At 38.3% G+C, this 20325-nt stretch overlaps 1 protein-coding gene across 18 annotated transcripts in view; it reads right to left on the bottom strand.

The window, feature by feature from the left end:
- The window catches only part of NCKAP5 (NCK associated protein 5), a 400045-nt gene that overhangs the window by 150098 nt on the left and 229622 nt on the right, over nucleotides 1–20325 (bottom strand). For 13 of the 18 annotated variants that reach the window (XR_012044260.1, XR_012044259.1, XR_012044258.1 and 10 more), the window contains one exon: nucleotides 55–145. Coding sequence is in view for 14 of the 18 variants with exons in the window: in XM_072873993.1 (XP_072730094.1) it covers nucleotides 55–145 (91 nt within the window). In the remaining 4 variants the exon portion in view is untranslated. Of the gene's footprint in view, nucleotides 1–54; nucleotides 146–12479; nucleotides 12559–20325 lie in introns of those variants that run through there. The other 5 variants (XM_072873981.1, XM_072873991.1, XM_072873987.1 and 2 more) reach the window with 3 other exon arrangements.

The following is a 20325-nucleotide window of genomic DNA, read 5'->3' as shown; positions in this document are numbered from 1 at the left end:
TTTGTTTTAAAGAACTTTTATATCACAAGAAAACAGGTAATAAGTCACTAATACCTGATATACCTTCATGATATTGACAGTTCCTTCTCCATTCTGGCCTGGGGATCCTTGGCTCTGTAGCAGATTTCTCACTGTCTCCTCCATTCTAGAGAATGAAAATATTTATAAAAGTCAACTGTATGGAAAAAAATTAAGAGTTGCATTCAGTGTTTTTGTTCTTTTTACAAGAGCCTAATGCATTCATGGCTACCATGAAATTAATATTTAAAGACAATCCTGGCCTTATAATGTTCTCATACTCCATGTTATGAATAACACATTAAGGGCACTCTTTTATCTTTTGAATACGCACAATAATTAGTTGTATCGTTAAAATCCTACTGGAGCTCAGTTACAAAAATTAAAAACAAACGTGTGCAAAAGACATCACCTTGTCAACAGTGTAACCAAACACCATGATAAAATTACTGTCATTTAGGAACGAAATCAGTCAGATTAAAAAAAAAAAAGCAACTGCTGTATTCCTAGCCAATTGTCAGTTTTGTGCAATTTAGACAGACTGTCAAATACATTACTAGTATTTACTCTCTATGTTATAGGTGCAGCAGTGTGTGCCAGTACATTTGTTTATAGAGGCACAGCTGCTGAACACATTCACCCTTCTCTGCCCTTTCAAAGGGATGTAAAAAGCAAGTGTAGGCTACAATCTGGTACTATCATCTCATGAAAACATAATCAACTTCAGTTCCATCAGTGAAAGAAGGAAGGTTTGCACTTTCATTTTCAAAGGCGTTAATAGACACCATCAAAAGTTGTCTTTGATCTACACGTATTCATCAAGCATGTTAAAACTGATAATAGCGCTAACCCTCCTGAATGGAGGCTGAACAGAATAAAGAGTTCTGCTCCTTTGCACAATAGGATGGCTGGGGATAATGGAAGCCACCTACGAAACACTGGTCCCATTCAAGGTACATCAGAAATTAAATCCATGGGCTTAGGAGATGTCACCGAGGCTGACCACAAATAAAGGGTCTGGGACTCCAGCTGGTTTCAGCTCTGTGAGTACCGGTAAGAAGAGGAAAGGGATCAAAAGCCAGAGAAGCAGTGATGGACACAACAACAAAGATGCTGGGTTTTACAACAAAAAATGCTGAGTGCCAATTCCAGCTGAAGGTCCTCACGCTTATCCTCACTCCCCATCTCCTCATGCAAATTCTCACTCCTGTACAGCTTCTTCAGCTGTGTGGATGCAACAGTTTTTCTCACCCCCACTTTCATGTTTTCTGTTCTTTTCCTTTGAAGCTGTCTCCATGCCTTGATAGAGTTGGAAGAACAGCCAGGCTGGAACACGGGCTGGAGAAGGGAAAGTGCTGTAGCACGGGTGTGTGGGTGTCACAAAGGCAGGAGAGAGAGAGGAATGCCTTGAACCATGTTGCCAGATACACTGTATATTAAAACTGTGACCTTGAAAAAAAGCCAGTATTCCTAGGCATATCAGACCAGAAACTGCCTGCTGTTGTTTATTTCTACTGTGTTTAGGGAAACATGACTTTTGTGTACCATTCTTTGCAAATGCAATTGAGCAGAAGAATTATTCACAGCGTATCAAACTTTTTTTATTTCTAAGGTAACAATCCCGCAAGACAGCAAATATTAGCTAACTGCTCTGGCCAAAGGCCAATAACATTATCTTTTATATAAGCCTCATAGTCTTTCTGTTCTTTCAGTCTTATCAGAATGAATGGTATTGGCTAATTTAGCAACAATATGATGTTTTGCTAGGTTTTCTCCTTTCAAGTCAGCCAGCTATGCTACTTTTCGAGAAGCCGACACTGGGTATTTATTCTACTCAGATGAACACTGACATTTTACTTATTCGTATGATGGTTTTTTTGTCATTGATGTGCAGACTTCTACATTGCCAGAATGCCCACAGAATAGTTGGACCATCTGTTGACCAAATGTGAATAAAAACAAGCCAGCTCTAATCTCTAGTGCAGACAGTGGTGCAGTTTTTCAATTGCAGATTGGAACCATTTCTGCTCACAGGCTGACCTTAATCAGATGCCTTTTACACAAAAGAACAAATCATTTTGGTTCATAATATAAATTCCTGTGCAGTCCTCACTGAAAGATTTAATTTCTTAACAAGCTTATAATTTCATTTTAGAATTAATGATGTAATAGAATTCTTAATTATTATGTTTATATATGCATACACAGATCCAACTCTAGTCCTCCCTAAAGTTCTTACAAATTAATAAACAAGCAAAAATGGGAGAAAGAATAGATTCAACTCTCACTAAAATCAGAGTTTTTCAATTTAGGCCTAACTGTATTAATGAAAATAAAGTCTAGTTGCATATTAGCATCATCAGTTAAATCAGCTCAGAAAAATGATGAAGAATTCTTAAATTCAATAGGTCATTTCATCTTCAGTCAAATTCAGATGGTCTATTTTGGACAACAGGCCCATCTTGTCGAACAGCCTTCTAGGGGCTGGCGAGCACATAGTTTCATGTGGCAATTAGAAACACCTCCCATCAGCACTCAGATTTCTGTGCGACAGAATAATCTTTGCAACACGACAAAGAGCTCAGTAAAACACAGTTGAGACTTTTGTTGTTTTATTGTTTGCAGCTATTATAAAAGTTTGTAAGAGTTGACCGCCATAAAGCTGAACCGCAGGCATAACAGAGACACTGTCTGTGTGGTCATGTCACTATAAAACCAGCACTGAGAGGATCTTACAAGCTTTAGGTACCCACGGAATATCTGAAAAAGAAAAGAGAAAACTAGTTTCTGTCAAACAAGGAGGTCAAATCTGCTTACAGTCAAATTTACTGCAAAGCTCTGATGGCCAGTGCTCTTGCAGCTTATAAACTGCTGCTTCTTCACTAGCATCCCAGTTGTCCATTTCTAGGAAGGACTGCTTAACCAAACATGGCACAGGATAATAATCAAGACTTGTTTCTTATAAATTAGAATCTTTGAAGCATGAATTAATAGCACCTTAATTGAAAAGCAATTGTTATATTATGATCTATAATACTCTCCACAGTGACAGTACATGCCAGAAAGATTTAGTATAAATTCTTTTAAAGAATGCAAGAATGGTTGAGCCTCTATAAATATAACTTGAAATCCGATGTTTTGCTCCCTGAACAAGGGTTCCAAAGGACATGTAAATTTTGGAAGTGAAGCAGAAAAATTAGGAGCTTTATGATGTGTATTCCTACACATCAACCTATATTTTTCCCCCTTCTGGTAACCATGAACGCTTATCTTCTCTTGGTCATGATTCTAATATCCTAGATGGACTCACTCCAACATCAAGAACTTGCCGATTACATCTAGAATAGCTATCCCCCACGCGTGTATTCTGCCTGCTTGCTGGCCTATGCTAAAGAACCTGTTTTGCCAAGGATTCTGTGCATCTTATGTAACTAACAAGCTGTTAAAATCTTCAAAAACAGTCTCTAAAGCTCACCATTCCCAAGACTACATTCTTCAATCACTATTTAAGAACATTTATTTTCCCCTTTCTTCAGTGTTCTATTTACTGTCTATTCATCTGAAGCATCTCAGTACCATTAGATTTTTACATCTATTATTTGAATAGGAAATTGAAGTTTTCTTAAAACTGAAGTGTTCTTTTCCATTTTTATTTTTTTTAAAAGCTATTTTCTTTAGGGGAAAAATAAATGAAACCCATGTTTGATAGAAGCTTCTTAAGTTTCTGGACAAAATGTCAGTTTAGAGTTGGGAAACAGTCCGCCACCAGTCCTAACCTAAGGATAAAATTCTCAAAGCATTAAACAGAAGAAGAAATGAGGCACTCTGAGACCAGAATCTGTTTATGGAACATAAGAGTTTAAGGAACATAAAATATTAATGCTACTGTGGAAAGCACTGTCAAGATTTCATCTGGAATATTATCTGCAATTACGATCACCAGTGTTCAGGAGCAGCTTGTTCAGAGAGGATTCGGTGAAGAGACAGCTCTGAGGTTGTTTAGAGGAATCGAGTCTGTGTCATGAGAAGAGACTTAAACAACTTATCTTGCTAAACTTAAGAGACCAAGGGCTTACACAGGTATGACTTCCACAAAAGAATCAGTGAGAAAAAGTAAAATGAGAAAGAAAACTACATCAACCTAAGGCAAATGATTGACAAACAAGATGGGAATATAGTGGTTACAAATACACTTAGGCTGGAATTAGGATATTTTTAATCATTGAAAAAGTGAGACTCTGAACCAGCCGGCCAGGTAGAATAACGGGATGAGAAACTTAAACAATTTTAAGCCAGAGTTGAGCAGTTTATGAAATTAATTACACAGCAGGGTCAAGAGCTGAGGACGTGAATGTATGATCCACAGGTCCTTGCTGCTATTCCTCCTGAAACAAAATCAGTCATTCCTACATTTAAAAAATGTAAATTGTCCTGTGCTGCTGAGAGAATACCAGGAAATCAATCCAACTGCAATGTACGGTTATTTATTTTGGGTTTGTTTCTGTGTGTGTTTCTGGGCAAGGGGGCCAGAGGAATCTCTGGAAAGGAGGAAACACGGTTCCCTGCCCCGGGAGAGGCACACAGGGCACAGATGCTCAGGCATCCAAGATGGCAGAAGGAAGCTTCCTCTGTTTTTTTGCTGCAACTCAAATCTTGTCTGGAAGCCTGCCTGCAAGGACCCACCAAGCTGTAGGAGACTTGCTTTTAAAGCTTCTTGATCTTATGTTTCTGACAGCTCTGCTGCCTCCATCTTCTGCCTGGCCCCGCTGCTGCAACTCATGGCATGCGCCAGAGCACAGTTTCATCCAGGCCACGTGAGACAGACCCTGCTGGGGTTGACGCATCACTGGTAGGCAGTCAAGTTCCTGACTTTCCTCCCAGTTTTCTCAGGACCATCACCTTCATAAATGGGCACCTCCTTTGTGCCATCCCCCAGCAATGCTGGGACATGGTCAGAAAACCTGCCAGCTTTGTGCCTCTCCCAGTTCCATAATTTCAAGTGGACCAAAGCCATAAGCTATTTTGTTGGGGTCCTCCCCAAGAACAGATTTTAAGACCATACAGGAATTAATCTTTCCTCAAATACACTAATGCAAGGAAGCACAAGAGTTCTCTCAGCCCTCCAACTCTGCAGAACCTTCCCCATATATTTCCCACTTCCCAAAACGGTCCTTCAGACCCCTTTCAGATAGGTTTATTGATTTCCTTCATTGAGAGAGGTGTCTCTCTCAGTCTGCCACAGTAATTTCACACGTGAAGAGCGTTTTCTCTGACCAACCTCTCAGCTGTGTAGGACATGCCTTTATTTCCTGTCTCACCGCAGAGGAAACCTATTCTTTACTCCAGTCCTCTGTAGCATATCCCTTAGAGGGGTTTGATCTCCCCAGACCTAAAACCTTTCCTTGACAGAGGAAGATTTCCTTGAAAAAAATCCTTCCCATATATCCTGATCTGCTATTCCCCTTCTAGCATAGGGAATAAATACTCTCTATAGCCCATGCTCTGTTCAGCCGTGTCCCACACAACCCTTTTTACGATTCTCCCTCCAAGGGACAGGTAGCATGTTCCAGCTCTAGAAGGTGCATGACAGTTTCAACTCCTTCTCCATTGACCTAATTCCTTTAGGACTTCCACAGGCTGGCAGCTACCTTTTGCTGGGCGCTATCACCTTCCCTTTTCATCACCCTCAAGCTGAGGTGACAGTACTTGGTGGTTATTTCAAATGCATGTCACAAGAATTCCTTCAACTTGATACTGACTTACAGTCTCACAGAGACATGTCCAAAGGTTTCTATAGAATCTTACTGAAGCAGTTGAGGTTTGTATTTCAGCTTTTCCCATTTCCTCATGCCATTCAGTAGTTGCAGGACTCTCTTTAAAGTCTTAGAGAAAAATATCAATAACAGATCTTTCTCCATCTTTAGCTTAACTTACTTCTGTGTAATCAAAATTCTCAGGTGGGTATTTTCTTCCAGCTCCTACCTGTGAGACAGTGAAGCTTCCTGCCTCTCTCCTAGGCAGTCTCCAGCTTAAGTCTCTTGACTTCTATTTTTAGTTATAGCCTCCCTGGAGATGCAGCCTGGGTTTCAGCTCCTTGAGCTGTCTGACCCCTCCCTACTGCCTGATCATGGACCAAGGAACACGTTCCCACGCGGTTTCTCAGCTCTTTCAGCTCTTGGTTCACCTGTGAACCAGACGGTATTTTTGCCAGCTGGACTTTGGTTGTCTCTTTGGAGACTGCAATCTGTCTGGCTTTGGTGGCAGACTTCTGTGCCTCTGTCCAAGCCTTGCAGCTCTCTCTCCAAACCCACAATCCAACCAAACAAAAAGCTTCTGTCTGACTCAGCTCCCGTATAAATTTGTTTGTTTAGTCATATGTAGTTTCGAACTTCAGGTTTGGGGTTACCTGCGTCTCATTTCCCTCACCTCTCCGTTCAAAACTCTCCAATGGATCAGCTTAGACTTTCTCCTTACAGTGATTTCCTCAAACTACCAAAAGGCTTCAAACTAAACAAACATAAACAATACCCCTTCCTGAACAAATAAAAAACCCCAGATTTTAGATTAAGCATAGATTTCTTTAAGGAGGAACAATATGAAAGTGGCTTTATAAGACATAACAGAAACAAAGAGAGCTCATTGAACAACAGTTCCTGTTCACTGCATCCTTGCAGGAGTGTTTTTCCTTCTACTTCTTTCCAATTAAATTAGTACCTTTCTGAACTGCAGAGTCTGCCTACTCTCTCTGGCCCCGAGGATTTCCATTACCTCCAGATATGGCTGCCTGCTCTCCTCAGCTCTCCCTCTGATCTGCAGGCTCATCTCCAGACCGTGCAGTGACTTGCCAGTCACACCTACAGCCCCGACACTCTCTGCTGTCCTCCATGAGCCATGGCGATCCCCAGGATGAAGTGGCCCTTCCTTCCTGGGGCTGTGTCCAAGCCCGCTGTTCTCAGTGCACCTACTGCAGAGAGCCCGCAGCACAGTGTTAGGCCATTGCTTCAAATGGGTAGGTAGCCAGGAGACAGACAAGCTTCTCCAAAGAATTTAGATATTGAAAATGGATTAAAAAAAGCAAAGAGAGAAGTGAAAACAGATACGTGATAAACTTAAAAAGAGAACTGACAGATGGGAAATGCTGAGGCTTTAAACCCCAAGGGGTTTTTTCCGCATTTTTAGCTCTGCTTAGGATACGACATTGGTACATGCCTTATAGCAGTAGTGCTGGGTAAAGCCTCCAGAATGCACAATATCCATACTTAATATTTCAGCTGGAAAATAAAGTAATAATATACTCCATAATAGCAACAGGAAGACACACATATAATGTATAATTCATGCTTATTCTTTCTGTTTATCAGTACAGGTGCTTATCAATCCAGAAATACCAAGGCAAATTCTCCTCCTGCAGCACCATCATGGTCCTTTCCCCACCATAGGCTCTGAGCAGCCAGTTCAACCCTGTGGCATTCGCTAGTGACAAATCCAAACTGCACAAGCCATGCTTTTTTCACATACTCGTGCTAAACCCTCCTTCTAAAAACATACTCAATGCATACTCAAACTGTTGCCTGAAGGGCAAGCTATATAAAGAAGAGTAGTACATAAAATAAAGTATCTTGTGCATGATGGCAACTATCACAAGGCTGTACTGGAAAGAAACAGGTCTCAAGCTCTATTTACATGAGTGGAGAAGGATCCTTCATTTGAGTGCACAACCTAATCAGGTGCTCTGTCTGCTAGACCATACCACCACTTGAAAATTACACAGAATTGGAAGACTGAGCACATTTACTTAGTTGAACCACTGACCACTGAACCCACTGGAAATTTTCAAGGTATCCTTAAAATAAAGTATGTGCCTTGAGCCTCAGGTAAGTAGGGTAGGATTTTGAAAGACCTTAGCATTGGCATATCGCTGCTCCCACACAAGTCTGAATTCTGTTATCACACAATGGCAGACCTGACATTTCTCTGAAACTGCTCTACCTACCATGTGAGCCAGGAAATGTTGGAAACGTTTCCATTGTCTCCTTCACCCATACAGATTTCACTCATCAAATTTACACCTACAGCAGAAAGCTTCTGAACTGCAATAGAAACCAGTGGTAATGTTTATTTCTATGTTGACAGATAGACAAATGCCATATGGACTGTATGGGTGTCTTCCATCACCAGCCCCATATATGATTTTGTAAGTTACAGGCAAAAAAACAGACCAAGACTAAGCCTCACAGAAAAGCTTCTCACAGGCAAGTGAAAAGATTTTTCAAATGGAAGGACTGTTGCTCCTACAATTCCTCAGTAACATATTTGGGACATTAGGACAGCAGATATTTTCATTAACTATAAGTGGATAGAACCAGACACGTACAGAAAGCTAATACTTGTGTCAGCTTAAACATATGCTCAGAAGTTCAAACTCTATTCATGCTGGAGGCACCAGAAATAGTCACAGTGTTTCAGCATAACTAAAAGCATCAGACTGCAAATATTTACAACTTCAAATAATGAGGGTTTTACTTTTTTCTTAATTTCTACATTTTAAACAAATATATTTTTTCCATATTTGCAAAATATAGATAGATGGATAGATATCTCTACCAGCTCCTCCAAATACACATATTTAATTTTGCATATAAGCACCCTGATACAGACAAACCACTATTGCTTGAAGTTACTTACGGGAATGTAAAGCCACTCAAAATTAAAAAGCTCTTGTTCCATTTTGAGTTACAGCTTCAAGGGGGTACCAAGACCCCCTTGACATAGCTACATAAATTTCTACGTGTTTTCCACAAATAGCAAAGATGCTATGTGGAGGGAGGCAGTTTTTGTGGGGTTGAAGTAGGTACAAAAGAAGTGCAAGATGAAAATCAGGTCTGTCATCAACGAGCATTTGCAGAACCCTCCACAATGCAAACAAACTGTTCTTACGCATTTTCACGCTACACAGCCCATCATGAAGCTGTCGGCACAGACTGCACAGTGTTATGGTAGACACCAACCTGTGCTGTCCAGAGTACAGACAGCAGCTGGAAGAAAGCAAAAAAGAGAAGGGCCTTCCCCCCCCCACCCCCCCGAAATTGTCATGATTCGTTTTCAACCTCTCTGACTGCCCAGTGAAGGTTTTCTTAGACCATTGGATTCTGGACTCCAATTTTAAGGTCTATGTAAGATAATGTTATTTCACTCTCCTCATAGCTCCACCCCTTTGCAAATCTTATAGGAGTTTTGAGACGGTTCCACTGTTGCGAGCAATACCCTGTGAAGATGGGTGGATGTGGTTTTCTGTAAGTAAAATCCCAACTTCATGGAACCAATAAATAATAGTATTTTCTTTACTACAACATTCCACTTTTTAAATTTACACAATGATTGGGAAATCCATTGCAAAGTATTAAAATTTTCCAATTAGTGAACAACTGCAGTGAAAATCCAAGGATGACCTATGACAAAGTTAAGTTTGTTCCTCTAGCTGACAAATCACACTAGCTTTAATTATCATAACTCACCATGTGCTAGTAAACATGGTTTTCTACTAGAAAGATCAGTTATGTGAGGCCTCATTTCAGGATATACTAAGTCCCTGCTCGTAAGAGGTCTGAGGTCCACAGCTTTTGTGCTGTAAATATGCAGGTTAACATAATATACTGTGTTTTCATCTTACAGGTGAACAAACTGAGGCACAGCAAGGTTAACCAACACAGCCAGTATCAGTGATCCTTAGAACCCAGGATGCCAACTGTTCACCCTGATGGGTCTAAGCAGCAGATTATGTCCTCTGTATATTGTTTGGTTGGTATGACTGTACAAATCTTCAGCTCTTTCGATCAGTGATCTGAGCTCTGTATCTTAAAAAAGATTTCAGTAACTTCAAATAAATCGGCAGTTTTGCTGTCTCTTTACTGGTATGTTAATGTTTCACACATTTCATATGAATAGCTTACGCTAGTGCTCGCATAACCTTAAACAAGCCGTTCAATCTGGAATGAAGCATGTTATCAAAAGCTTTGTTCTGTCTTTTTATCATTCTGACATTTCTGCCCTTCTGCACTAAAATAAAACCTGGAGGATTTGTGGGAGGATATAGAGAGATATTTATACCTCACCATTCTAAAATTGTTTAGCATTAAAAAATTGCAAAACACTTAAAATATATAATTCTTCTGATTAAGTGGCTAGTGAGCATGCATAGTATTGCTGTACAGAAAGACATATAATTCTTTTGATTAAGTGACTATTAAGTATGCATACCATTAAAGTTGTTCAGAAAGTTTCATTATACTGAACACCATACAACATGCTCTGATGCCTTCAGAGGCAAAGACTGTAAAGTTTATTAAATTCTTGCATTCTTTTTCCCTTAAAATGTTATTTGTGAATTTAATACCTTTAAAAAACTAACTACTAATAGAGCTAATGGGACTGTAAATTAATAAATATTCAAGAAACCACTCCTGGTTTGGTTCAATAACCTAAATCTTACATCAAAAATCAAATTCACAAGACAGCACCAGCCCTCTCCTGACACTGTACAGCCAACTGCAAAGGCCCAAAGGCCAAACACCTGCAAATGTCACTACATGGGACTCAGGTATGACAGGAAAGTTTCCCATGTTGAACTTGGATCCTCCCAAAATGGGTCACCTCAGACATTTACAAATACGAAGAACAGCAAGAATCAACAGAACAGCAAGAAACAATGACTCTGGTTCCCAACCATGAGATTTGCTTAAAAGTACCTTTAAAAACAACATGGAGTCTTAATAAATATAATTTCTTTTGACTTTCTGGACTTCAGCCTTTCCAAATCTCATCTCATAAAGATTTCCTCATAAGAAAAGAAAAATATTGAGATTTTCAATTCAGCCATGACTTCCTGGAAGGCTCTACATGCAAGATCAGCAAAGATGGATGAAATGTGTAAGAATATTCCAAGGGATGTCTGTGCTACAAATAATGATATGATAATATTTTCATTCCTAAGGGGGAAAATGTGCTGCTGTAGGTATACCTAGAATTTGTCTTTCCTTTTTTCTCCTCAGCAGAGAGCTTGCTTTGGACATTCAAATAGACATTTACAAACAGAGGGTATGAGACCGTTCTTGGCCGATCAGCTATGATCAAGTGTTTTCTCTGTACCCTTCATAAACAGGTGATGCCCTGTCGCCCTCTCTGTGTGACTAGGACCTTCTCACACAACAAACCCTCCACATTACCCTCCAAGTTACCAACTTATGGAATGAAAAATATATAAATAAAATGCCTCCATGTGTTTTTCCCTAAAGTAGATCAGGAATGACTGCCAGGATAGTGAATGCCAAGTGTCTTCTCCTGAGCCTGAAGAATGCCTCCTTCTGTGCAAGTTTCCTGCAGCACTTCCCTGGAACAACACAGTTTCCTATTCTAATGGTGCCCAGCTCAAAAGGAGTTTACCCTTCTGGAGGACAGATTCAGTAAACAGCAATACATATCTACTACCAAAGAAACCTAAGATGTAGAAGTAATTACTCTTCCAGTCTTAAATTTCAGGTGGTTAGAAAACAACCACAAAAAACAAGTCATGTTGGAGACATAAGAATGAAAGCTTACTGGTTGTAGATTTCCAAACCCTAGCAGCATAGCAAAATGGCCTAAACAAGTAATATATGGTTAGAATAATGGTCTCCAAGGGCTTAATTACCTGTATCATTAGGTAGTAGTAGTCTCTCTAAAATTATATTGACAGCTCTTCTACAAACAAGCGGTTGATAATGAGGCAATAAAAATACATGACAATGCACACAGAAGAGGGCTGGAATAGCATCATATACAGCATCATCAGCTTTGATGCTGACAAACAAGAAAGGCTGAATTAAACTATTCGTGAACTGGTCACAAAAAACCCAAGAAGGACCTAGATATATTTTGTCATTAATAACTTTTAATGTTCTCCCCTTCTGTATGTGTGCAAGTCTAACAAAAGGTAAGAAAAAGAAGGGAAGAAAAAGAATCTGAAGGTGCAAATGAGATGCAAGAAGAAAGAAATAACAGCTGCATTAAAAAAAAAGAAAAAAAAGAAAAGAAAAAGGCAAGGACACTTTCATGCCTCTATGTTAAGCGCCATAAAGCACTCCCCATATCTTTCCAAACACATTACTCTGTCACAGCCATTATCCATTGTGTGAAGTAACAACAGGAAAGTAACAACAGGAAAAAAACACCAGAATACACAGGCTCAAAATGACAAATTCGTCACTATTGAAGCCCATCTCTTTAAATTGCATTATCCTGGAGACGAACTGAATAAAAGCAGGGCAAACTTTCTGTATGTAGGATTTGCACTGAAATATACAGAAAGAACACTGGCTTTTTGCTGCATCTATGTGCTTCCACTACTCCCTGCTTCCATTTTCCCCTTGCTAAAGCCATGCAGAATGTTACCTCTGTATCAACGCATTGTTTGAAATCTCTCTCACCTCATAGGTTCAGGAGGTAAGTTGTATGATGCCAGAAATCCAGTGAGAAGAGTAAAGGACGCTTCAGAGGGATGGCCAGCTATCAACATGGAAAACAAAAGGAATAGAGGGGAGAGTAAAGGGCTGTGGAAAAGCATATCCCATTACTTTGGCCCACAAAGTAGAGCAACTGGACAAATTAAGAGGTGGATTAGGAGAAGAGAGAAGAAGGAAATACTTATAAATGAGAAGGAAAGCAGAGGAAAAAATTTTGAGAAAGCATCTTAAGGAGAGAATGGAGAGGAAGAGAACAGCACCAGACACGAGGGCGAGAAATAAAGGCAAGGTAGCATAAAAGATGTAAGAGAACTTTGAGGAGAAGAAGAAAAAAGGACATGAAAATGTAAGCAAGATGTAAGAAAACAGGAAAATAAAGTGGAAGAGCAACAAAAAAGTTAAGCATAAAGAGAAGTGAAAGGACATCTAGACATCTCTAAGGTGCACATGGTTATTGTAATTATTTATAATGTATTGGTATGCCTTCTGCAGAAACAGGAGAGCTATTAGCTAGGACTTCCAACAGAAGATTATTTAACAAGGGCTTAGAGAAGGATTTTTAGTCTAACTACAGCCATAAATGGAGAATCGCAACATCACTCTCTCCTTCCCATTCAAGCACTCATTCTTTAATCATCTATCTTCAGCACAGCACGGGATACATTTTCAAACTGCTCTGCAGGATTTTAGCCACGCGGCTCCCATTGTGTTTAATGGGAATCCCGTGGACAGAGCTCTGTATGAGGCTTTCAAAATGTACTCAGAAAATCTCTAAATAATGCACTAGTTGAACATTACCCTGTTTACTTCTTGTAGGACATGACTAAAATGAAACAAAGGTTAGGTCATTTATAAATGTAGTATTTATTGGGAAGCTCATCAGTGTTTCCTGTAGGGATATTTTTCCTCTGTAAAAATATTTAACATGACTATTTAGGATTTACTTCTTCCACAATATCTAAAACAGAGAATAAAATCAACTCAAACCACATTTGCTTCAGAAAGGAAGATCCAGCAGTTAACACATTAGCCTAAGATTTGAGAATCCCCTCTTCAAGACTTCGCACTGTCATAGGATACCTTTGTGGCTTTGTTTCAGATTTTCCTCTGAAAATTGACTTAACAGTTTCTATTTCATAACAGCTTTATGATGATAATAAATACCAGTGAAGCATTAATCAAAGAATCATCAGATACAGAAAAAAATGCTCTAGTATTAACTCCCTCTCTCCCCTCAAGAGGAGGGCTGTTTCCGTGATCAGGTCTGAGATAACATGAAAGTTTTGAGAAATGTAAATCCTTGCCATCTGTGCTCTATAAAGAAAAGACCTTTGTTTCTGTGCTTTCACCTTTCAGAAGCAGCATTCAGAATAAATACATGAAGATGCAATTTTAATCAGCTTTCATGCACCCAAACAGTAGATCATATTCCATCATCCTTTGGAATACAAACCAAATACGCTCAGCTACATAAAAAGCTTCAGGGATTTCAGTTTCAGAGGACAGATCCTCAACCTCCTCAACCTGTGCAAAGCAGAACAGCATTACTGCAGACAAAAGAAGGCTGGTACATTCACTAGGCAAAAGTTTAGCCAAGGAACATACAGAGCCTACATTTCTGGCTTCAGAAGTGAACATTAGATGTAATAGGAATAACAACAGTTTACTATAAACTGTTACCTTATCCATGCAATTTGTGCTACCGTGAAAGTGGAAGATCACCTTAGGAATACATACATTTGTGTTAAGGTATCTCAGAGAATTGGGCTCGGCAAATAAAATTCTTCAGTCGTGAACTAGTTAAGCACTTTTTTCCTGGACTTACAAAACAGATACTGGACATAAAGGTCTCCTATGAAAACCTTGGGAAATACTCATAACACAAGAAGTTCAGCATTTTGCAAGATTCTGAGTTTATGTCAGTGCAATGCAGAAAAATTAGATGACTCACTCTGGAAACTACTATGTCTACCAGCTTCAAACTGTACCGGCATGAATTACTGCAAAATTGAATAACTTTGGGCAGAAGTCATTCCATTGAACTTAACAGTCCATTTCATAGAATCAGGGCCTTTGTGACTTAAGTGAACAGACAGCATGTATTTTAGCTAATCTGGTGGAAACAAAGCCTTACAAGCCTGCCTTACTAAGAAATAATTTAGTAGTTTTCCTGAGGGACTTTTTTTCCGCTCTAAGCAAGAATCAACACAAAGAAAAAGATCCTTTTGAATCCTTAATTAAATATTATAAAAAGTTGAAAGAAAACAATCATTATCTTATAATACACCATTACAATGCAGGAGACCAATTTCTGGAAAACCAATTTAGATATCCATGTCCAGGAGGGGAAAAGGGCAGTAACAACAAAAAAAAGCTGGAATGATACATGAAAGAGAGGCTGGTTGGACACACAGGGAATGCAGTGTAAGTGCTGAACAGCAGCATCTCACAGTACCAAAACTTTACAAATTCCATTTGTTCTTCAGAAAGGAAGGACAGTTTACCTTCATCATGAGCAAAAATGCTACATAGGGCAGGAAATCCTGTGCATGACAGAGGATTCTATTAATGTGAGAAGAAGCTACGTCAAGTCCTTTTATATCCATAGCTAGGCAGGGGAAAAGGCAGGACTCAGCCAGTTACACAAATGCAATATAATCTGTGGGTATAGGAGACATCTAAGACTGCTGCTCGCTCGGTTACGAAGTTAAGCTAAGTTGTATGACACAATTACAATAATTCACTCAGGTTTTAATGCTGTGTGGTTATAAAGAAAAAAGATCATGTTTATTATAGATGTGACCCAGAGAGGCCAAGCCAGTATTGTGCCCTGCTGCTGCCACAGACAAGCTGTGCAGAGTGCGCTCTGGCTAACAGAAACCAGCATGGGCCAAACCTCCCACCATGGGGACTGCAGGTACTTTGGAAAACATAGTTCTTGCCAGCCTAGTTAGCTTTAGATAGACGTCAGGCAATAGGAGGCAGAAGGAAGAATAAAGCAAGAGGGCAAAAATCGTACCTCTGCTAAAAAATTGCATCCAGACCCGACACTGTTTTTGCACACCAGTGCAGTGCTTATGGTGTAGATCTATCTGCTGGTTACCTTTACAGCAAAGAAAATCCTACTTGACACAAATGCAAGCAATATCATCTTGCAGAAAATCTAATACTGGGATTGACTGTGAAATGAAACTAAAATGAAACTGAATTATTTTAGATCATCCATGTTCCCTTTGTTTTTAAAATAACTCCTATAATAGTAATTTGTAAAATATCCTTATTCGCCTGTTTTATTAGTGTCTTCTAAACAGCATTTTTATTTCAAGATTATTATAAAATAAAGATGCTGACAGTATTTTTATTAGCACAGTGCTAGCACAGTATTTTTATACCTTTGTTAAGCTCATTGCTAATGATTCATTTCAAAGTAATTTCAGATTACTAAAAGGAAGTGTAATGGATTTCCTTAATCTTCATCATCCTTAACTCTGCTAAGCACATTGTATGTTTTGAGAAATTGCTTGGTCTGCCAATGGCATAAACTAAACCTGCTAAAAAAATAAACTTATTGTTTGGAAATGTAAAAATTATAAACCCAACAATATTTGGAAATGCTGAAGGAATATGGTAACTCATTTTGCAATAAAGGCCACACTCTTCGTAAAACACAGGCTTTTTTGTTTTGATATTTACACTGATGCACCTCTAAATGGAAAATAGTCTAGTGGGAGGAAGAGAGACAAATCTATATCCGGTGGGGTGATCACTTCCAGCGTTTGACTCCTAACACTGTTTGCTAAAGACAAATCTTTTAAAATTTGAGCAAATAGATCTTGATTTTATAGATTATAGCCACATCTCTTTGAGCAAGTGGAAAGCTTCTGGATTTTAAACTAATTTGGGAACAAATCTTTCAGTCTATCACTGATAAAAAATTACAGAGAGAGAAAAAAGCTGTTGTTAACTTAAAAGGTAAGCAATCATCTACTCATTTTAGTATTGACTATTATTATTTATCAGCGGCTGCTGTTGTTAAGAGAGTTGTTTTAAGCACCTGCTTACAAACAACACAAAGACAAATACAAACTGGAGGAACCTGAGTGTTAACAAGCATTAAGGGCTGAAAAATGGTTAATACACCTAAAAGACTGTATGTTATCAGTAGATCTAAATGATGAATGTACATCTAGTACAAATATGCCTTGTAATATACAACAGTTTTCAACTGTTAATATAAAAATCACACATTCTTATATTCTGTAGAATACCTGATGATATAAAGATATCCAATATTCCTCTACTTTTATAACTTAATTCACTATTATAATCACAGTCAAAAAGTCAAACATAATTTTGAGTTGCTCTAGAGCTAATGTTAGCTAGAGCTAGTTGCTCTAGCTTGAGTTGCCAAGAGCTAATGATGGGAATCTGTGCTTGAACAGTAGCTTACACTTATATGCACATCCGCCCATTACAGAAGTTTTCCAAAGCTAGCAAATGGACTGTATATGCTGTCTTTTCTGAGTCTACTTTAAACAGGCATAGGTTTCACAGCAATAGACTTCTACCTTGGGAAACCAAGGACATTTTAGCAAGCCTTATTGTTGGGCAACCAAGAAACAAGACATCCAAAATCATTCAGCACTTCTCACACCCTATGTTTTGTCCTAAAAGCTTTCACATTTTTGGTAAAAATAAAAGGCACAGGAAAAGTTAGGTAACTAGCCTAGAGTCAGTCAGTCAGAAGGGTTCAAACTTCCTTTCTGATTTCAGTGACAGCAATGTCTGTCTGGGTTAATAATTTAGTCAAGAACAAAACCCAGCATGCCAGCTTAGTCCTTTATTACCAAACCACACCAACTACACTTTGCCTCCTATTTTCTTTAATAATGTAAAGGCATTCTTTTACATCTTAGTCCTTTATGTAGACACAATATGAACCCTCTGGTTTGGTTTAATCTTTGCTCTGTAATCCCAATATTTAAAGAGTAATGCAAAGGTGAATTATAAGGTATTTTTGTCTAAGCATTAATTTTTTTCTATGACTTCCCCTAGCATATGAACAGCACATGCAGAACAGAACAGAAACAGAAATAATAAACAAGGAAGAGTTCATTATTTTTACTGTCTTAGTACAGCTACAGATACAATCACAGTATGAGAGAAATGTACATTAAGCATTACAGGGAAGCTGATTAACAAAAAAGCAGGTTTCTTCTACAGTTTGGTGAATTTTTTTACCAATTAAATTTGCAAGTAAGTGTGACAATCATAATAAAGTCAGATGCATGCATGACTGACTATTTACCTCAGTCAGAACAACCAGCCAGTCATTACACAGAGGGAGGAAAAGCTATTGATGGATACAAGCTGCACCAACAGATTTAACTGCTAGAATATTCACAGACCTATTATACTTGTCATACTCAACATTTAACATTTATGCCTGAATATTACTCCTGAGGGTTTGTTTTCAGTTGAGAAACCACTCAGATTCCATGAATGACAGCAATATAAAACCAGGACAGGCACGTGATATCTACCAAAATATCCTGTAAGGGTGCCTGGTCTTTAACACAAAGTTGGACAGATAGTGTCATTCCTTACATTGAGCTACTTGTGGTGTCTAACTTAGATACAAATTCAGAGCACATAAAACCTGTGCACGTCTCTACATTGCTGCTGGATTACTGCAAACCACAGTCCAAGCATCATGGATGTGTGATGTCAGTGGTGTAAGCACCTTCCCTCTCCGCTTCTCAGCAATGCCAGATACAGTTATCACCAGTGTGACTGGGCTTTACATGCTTTAGATAACCCTGGTGCCATCCCTACAACACACAACTGGATTAAGACAGCAGTTGGCATCATGAGTTCAGGCTTCTCATCAAACAGAGATTTTTCAAAGGCAGCCTTATTTACAGCAGGTCAAAACCATAAAGCAGGCTCATGGCTTACAGTCAGTGCAGAATAAGACACGCCAGTCTACCCACCGAGGTATGAAACAGCCTGTTTCAGAGCTTTAAAAAAATAAATCAAAAACTCAAGCTCATGAGGATATAAGGTGATAGATAGTGTAGATGGCACCTGGTAGGAAAAAAAAGTTTGAATTCAGTTAAAATTTTACAGGATTACTACATACAAATAGGCAATCTGAAAGGCTCTTCTCTTCAAAGAGTCAGAACCAGAGTTTACACATCCCTCTCCAACAGGTACTTAAGGAAGAACAAGGAGAAATCCTGACTTGAAATTTGCTTTGATACTAGCAGCTTGCTCGGATAGGAGTTTCATACAAATTCCAGGAGAATGCCAAGTACTTAGTTCCTTAACAGAAACAGTTTAGAGAAGTGATGGAAACTTGCTTAGATTAATCACACTTAAATAGGATTTTGGGGAAACTTCAGAAGTGGAAGGAAAACTGAAACAGCTTACGTAACATAAATCAGTGTGTGCGAGTCCCTTTTCTAGTAATGCTCAAGAGGACAGTATCATCTACTCTATCCCTATAAGTTAATGTAGAGCCACCAACTATAATCGTTATGGGGAAAAAAAAAAGTATAATCTCCTTTTGAACTGGGCTTTGAAAACTTATATTCAGTATAGATCTAGGATAATGAATATTTTATGACATAATATTGTGCTGGGTTAAAAACACTTTCTTTTTAAATATATGGAAAAAAAGTTTCATTTTTTAACAATTAAAAAGATATTTCTTGCCAGTAGAAACAAAGAGGTTACCCTCAGAGTCTAAACACACAAGAACATTGTGAATCCATATATAAAACCTGTTTTTTAAAAAATATTATTATCCATGCTAAATGAATGTGTAGTAATATATAAATGTAATAGTACTGCAAATGTGAAAGGCTGATTTTGAAGAAAAATATTTTTAAAATTGCAATCTATTCAAGTTACGGAAGCTGAACTTAAACTTTGCTGAAGAACAGCCAGTTCCAACTGTTAATTATTTTTTAATTAAATATTAAAAATAGCATGGGAAAAAATGTATCGATATCTATTTTTTCACTTGTGTTTACTTTGGGATGCAAAATTTTGCTTGAGGTTTTCAAGCCATGTAGACTGCACAGATTATACTGAATTACAACATTCATGCTTTATTAAAACTCACAAGTATATATACTAACAGTCACCTCATATAAAATGTATATATTTCTGCCCAGACATTGCATAAAATTAAGATAAGATGCCACAAATATAAACGAATGATAGCTAAAGTTTTATGAACTATAAACAAAAGGTCAGTAGTGCTTCACTTCTGCAAAATAAATTTGACATTTGGACAGCACTGTGAATCACAACCAGAACTGCAATGACCAGGGAATATAAGCTGCTTATTAAAAAAACAAACAAAAAATGCAGCAAATCACTCTTACATGGACTTCTCAAAACAGCATACCACCTAAAGCTAATGCTTCTTTCTGCTACTGCTGAAACTGTACCATCCTCCAAAGAATGATGAAATCGTCTTCTGAGCCAAGGTCTTTTAATCCGATTTTCAATACCACTTGTATACAGACTTTTTATATGATCTAGTCATACAAACAAACAAGACTTCACTTTAACCTAGTGGTGCCCACTTTTGTCTTTTTTCTTTCTTCAGGAGGTATCTGTGCTCAATGCCATAAGAAGGCATGCCTTCCTCTGGCAGTATGTAACAATTCTGCCATATATTGTATGTATAAATACTGACAGGAAAATACATTCAGAAAAATGTTTGTTTAAGGTATTGTTGTACTTTAAATAAAAAGACATGCACATTAGAAGTGGATTTAATTACATTAAATATATT

Source organism: Ciconia boyciana, chromosome 10, assembly GCF_034638445.1.
Source record: "Ciconia boyciana chromosome 10, ASM3463844v1, whole genome shotgun sequence".
Lineage (NCBI taxonomy): Eukaryota > Metazoa > Chordata > Aves > Ciconiiformes > Ciconiidae > Ciconia > Ciconia boyciana.
This window is presented reverse-complemented; position numbering and strand designations above follow the sequence as displayed.